The 4,714-nt window shown below is 30.2% G+C and overlaps 1 protein-coding gene across 2 annotated transcripts; it reads right to left on the reverse strand.

Moving 5' to 3' along the window:
- Nucleotides 1-1,719: 1,719 nt before the first annotated feature.
- On the reverse strand, nt 1,720-4,714 carry LOC101498343 (uncharacterized). Of its 2 annotated transcripts, none has more exons than XM_004491076.3 (5): nt 4,327-4,714; nt 3,296-3,420; nt 2,585-2,676; nt 2,149-2,235; nt 1,720-2,065 (listed from the first exon to the last, which is right to left on the reverse strand). In XM_004491076.3, the coding sequence occupies exons 1-5, from the start codon at nt 4,674-4,676 to the stop codon at nt 1,961-1,963; spliced, it is 759 nt and encodes a 252-aa protein (XP_004491133.1). In that variant the 5' UTR covers nt 4,677-4,714; the 3' UTR covers nt 1,720-1,960. The 2 variants fall into 2 exon arrangements, with proteins under 2 accessions (XP_004491133.1, XP_073221023.1); XM_073364922.1 differs by having other exon boundaries at nt 1,720-1,887; nt 4,327-4,708.

Below are 4,714 nucleotides of genomic sequence, written 5' to 3' on the forward strand. Positions count from 1 at the left end.
AAACTTCCGAAGTACAAAATGCATTTCGAAGATTTGAATGTTTCGAAGCTACATTTCGAAGGTTTCATCAAAAGCCAAATGTTCGAAGCATAACTCTATTTCGAAACTTTCAAATGCAAGCAAAGTTTCGAATACTGTCTATTTCGAAAATTTGGCATTTATCTAAAGTTTCGAAAATTTGTCTTTTTTTTAAATAAACTGCATTTCGAAGGTTTTAAAATAGCAACAGTTTCGAGTAACTTACTAAAATTCATTTCGAAAATTTTAAACTTTCGAATCCAACATTTTTTTTTGTAAATTTTCGAAGGTGGTGGGGTGTGAAATCTGAATGGTAATTTTGTAAATAATATTATACTGTTTTACAAAGGGGTATTTTAGTCTTTAAAAAATACTGGGGGGTGGCAGGTCAAATTGGGGGGTGCCTGGTACAAAACTCTCAAAATAATCTTTTAAGGGCCCTTAATTTCGGCCCATTATTTCATGGGGCCTAAGGGAGGGGGCTCTAGGGGCCCATAGGCCCCCAATATTTTGTTAATTTTAAGATTTTTTTCTTGAAAAAAAATTTATTAAAAAAAATGAAAATTTTTTATCGAAAATAAAAATCAGAAACTTTTTATCGAAAAAAATTGGGAAATTTTTTACCGAAAAAAAATCGAACATTTTTTATCCAAAAAAAATCGAACATTTTTTATCGAAAAAAATTCGAAATTTTTTATCGAAAAAAAACAGAAATTTTTTATCGAAAAAAGTCAGAATTTTTTATCGGAAATTTTTATCGAAAGAAATCAGAAATTTTTATCGAAAAAAAATCAAACATTTTTTATCGAAAAAAAATTGGAAAATTTTATAGAAAAAAAAAATTATGGGTGAAAAAATTGAAAAACTTGATTTCTCAAAAAAGAAAATCGATTCTTTTTTTAAAAAAGTGGGCCTATGGGCCTCCTAAGCCCACAAATTTTTAGGGGACTTTTAGTTTACAAGGTCTTGTTTTTAGGGGACTTTTAAATTATTAATTTTTTTGACCCCTTCAAAATGTGGGCTGAGACCAATAATTAGGGGCTTGTCAAATTGACAGCTCTAAGAAAAACACAGAAGTGAACTAAAAACATAAACGAAAAACAACAAACCCTATTTATATGTGTTTTTAGTTTTAGGCTTAATTGCATTTAGTCTCTCATTTCTCAATTGTACAATTTTAATTACGTGGCATGTTCAATTGTATTTAAACATAGATATAAGCATTTTCAACAACAAAATATAGAAAAATTATTAGGAAAATATTGACAAAAGATGATTATTTAATATATATATATATATATATATATATATATATGTGTGTCGAAACAATTTACTACATCTAGTAGTAAAATTTGATCATTTATCATATCGTGATCATAAATCAAACGCATAAAGAAATTTAATCGTTAAAGTAATTAAATTTAATTACCTTAAACCATTGAAGTTCTTAACGTATTTCAATGAAACAAATTGTTTCCATACATGTCTTTTGAGGTAATTATCATTTATCGATCTTGTATATCATATTATATATGAGATTAAATATCTCTTTTCATCGATTCAAAATAACATGTGCAATTATACTTTGTCGGTTTCTGTTCATAACTCAGGAGTTTTGGGTTAGCATTACTCATGAATTTTATAATCTCAACACTTTTCTTTGTAGCCGTCAGTTCGGTGAATTGACCATTGAAGTATCTCTGTTTCAAAAGCTACATTCTTAATTCTCGTATGCAAACATCCTTAAATTTGACATACAAAATAGTGTTTCCCTTTTATCTTGTATATTCTCTTAATACCTAATAGGAAACATAAACAGAGGACCAACAACATCTTGTATTACTTTCATTATCTATCAAGCTTTAACATCTACAGCCACAACAACAAGCAGAGACACACTATTATCAATACAAATTAAAAAAGTAAAAAAAAAAATGACATCTCAATCTAATGATTTAGCACCGAAAATCTTAGATAGATCCTTTACAATAGCCTTTTGCTTGACATCTTCCCTTTCTAAATGCCACTTTCTCGACATATTCTCAGCCTATAAATCAATGTTTCGGCTTTTCAGTTATACCTGTCAATTGAAATATTCAAAAGTATAAAGAAATGCAAATTAAAACTTACCCATATTTTCATGGGAACAAATTGCTTTTTGATGTTTTCAAGTCGTGGCTCAATAGTATCCTTTCCTTTAGTTTTGAGATCACTCATCTGTTGAAAAAACATAAAAGTTTAAGATAAAGAAGCCAATAAACTGGACTCGGCAATTTATATGACTACATATAAATAATAAATTTATTGATACAACTGAAAAACCATAAAAAAGTAAGAAGAAACAATAATATGGTTTATAGGAATAGTTTTATAGTCCAAAATAGTTCATTGAACATGATGAATAGTCAATGAAGAATGATGACTGAAAATGGAAAAATTGCAAGATAGGCAAGTGGATTAACTAACCTTAATTTATTTTTCGAAAAAATGCACATACACTTGATAAAGAGAGATAAACTGGATAATAAATATAATTCTAGGTCAACATATAAGTCAAATCACTTACATTATGCAGCTCTAACTTGGAGGCCACCATACCTATTACCATTGCAGCACCACCAAACACAACTGCAGTGGCAATAGCAAATGCCTTTCCAACTATAAAAGTGAAAACAAAATGCGTATTGGCATAATAAGCACAACAAAATCAGAATACATCATAATCCATTATCTAATAAAGGTAAAAAGCTTCCTGAGTTTAAATTGGAAGCCATTCAAATAGAAAACAGTGGGGTTATTCCATGATTTAAATATCTCAAAATGGCAGGACATCATTGCATGTGCCTTCATACCTATAGACTATAGTATGTATAATGAAGATTATTCAAGCCAAGGTTCGAACTCTAATACTCATGATTCATTCAACTTTCACTAACCATTTGAACTCAATCACTTGTTTTGGTCAATTTTATATTTTCAAAATTTTGATTAATAAAATTATCATGCTTTAAAAGCTACAAACAACTTCATTAGCCATTCAATCAGAGCTTACATTAAGTCCTACCTGTTCCCTATTTAATCATAGATACAGTTTATAGATAACCCCTTACCAGTAAGCGATTATTGAATAAGTGTTTAACTAAAGTACTAAACAGTTTTCTCAAACAACCTTTTAGACCTTGTTTTTATTGAGAATTGCTTAAAGCATTTACCTCTTACAATGAGCAAATGAGAGCATTCGTCACGATCAAATTAATATAAGAAGAATGAAACATACCATTTGCAAGCCCTTCAGATGCTGCTTTTAACTTCTCTGGATTAATATGGATGGCATGCCGATCTTGACGCAATTCATTAGCTGTTGAGGCTGAAACCCCATGTTTTGCTTCAGGCAATTCCCACCTGAAACCAAAACATCATCTTCAAAACATGAAACACAACTCAACATTAAAAACATCAAATACAAATTATGGCTTTCCACAAACAAACAAACAGAATTATCATGAGTTTCCAAACTATAAACAACTTCATTTCCCTCCCCACACCAATTTACGAGGAAAATAAAATAAATAAACCCGAATTCAAATTTGAATGAAGAACCTTCTGCAAACAAAATTATATTAATTAATGACTCCTTTATTTTGAAGAAAAACAGACTACTTTTATTTTCTATTTTCACATTTAATTACAAAAGTGTCACTTGTTTCATGGAGTTTGACCTTGGTAATCCGGAAAATCTTATCAAGATTCTTCGAGCTAGGGTTTGAACTTCAACACTCTTGATTCATTCAACTTTCACTAATCACTTGAACCTCCAACCACTTGTTTCAGTCAATTTTGGGTCCCTCTATTACAGATTATAAAAAAAGTGATTTCGATACTCAATAATTTAGTTTACTTTTTAATTTTAAAGAAAAGCAAAAACTATATTATGTTTGTTTGCCGTAATAAAAATCATAATTATGAAAAATGATATTTTTAAAAAGCTACTAAACAGCTTTTCATTTAAAGAAGTTTTAGATTTTTTTAAGATTATCATTTTTTTCAAAAAATCATAACAAACAGGTGAAAAGTTTCAAAAGTGATTACACTTTCTGAAATTAGCGGCAACAAACGGAGTCTTCATATTTTCAAAAACATGATTAATAAATTATCATGGTTTAAAAACCACAAACAACTTCGTTGCTAAAATAAACCAATAAAACCTTATGATAAAACCCTCAATTTACAAAATAAATCAACAAACCAGAAGCAAAATTTAAAGGAAACCCTTATGATTAATCAATTGAGAAAGATGAAGGAAGGAACCTTTTGGGGCCAAAGGTAACTTGGGGAAGAGAAACATAAGCACGTAGAGGATTGAGAGCATCAGGAGATACAGAAGATTGAACTTTGGGATCAGAATGAAGGACCCATTTGGAAGCAGAGAAAGATGATGACGTGGCACTTGCCGTTTCGTCTCTGAATAGTTTGGAAGGAAGGGAGTGTCTTAGAATTTCAGGAAGAACATCAGCGTGATCATGAACGACGTGTCGTTCATCTGGTTTGGTGTTGGAGATTGGATTGTTCTTTAGACCTAATTTTGCAGTGGCTTGTTTGGATTCTTGGAGAAAATAAGCTGCTTCTTTTGCAGCTAACCTTCCTGCAAGAAAACTCATCTTCTAGATTACTAGTACTACCTATCTAACTCTTTCGT

Source organism: Cicer arietinum, chromosome 2 (assembly GCF_000331145.2).
Source record: "Cicer arietinum cultivar CDC Frontier isolate Library 1 chromosome 2, Cicar.CDCFrontier_v2.0, whole genome shotgun sequence".
Taxonomy (NCBI): domain Eukaryota; kingdom Viridiplantae; phylum Streptophyta; class Magnoliopsida; order Fabales; family Fabaceae; genus Cicer; species Cicer arietinum.

Coding starts and splice junctions, on each gene's coding strand:
- LOC101498343 (XM_004491076.3), bottom strand. CDS start 4,676: ATGAGTTTTCTTGCAGGAAGGTTAGCTGCAAAAGAAGCAGCTTATTTT. Junction 2,677..3,295: donor ATCTGAAGGGCTTGCAAATG/GTATGTTTCATT, acceptor TCACTTTTATAG/TTGGAAAGGCATTTGCTATT. Junction 2,236..2,584: donor CCAAGTTAGAGCTGCATAAT/GTAAGTGATTTG, acceptor TTTTTTCAACAG/ATGAGTGATCTCAAAACTAA.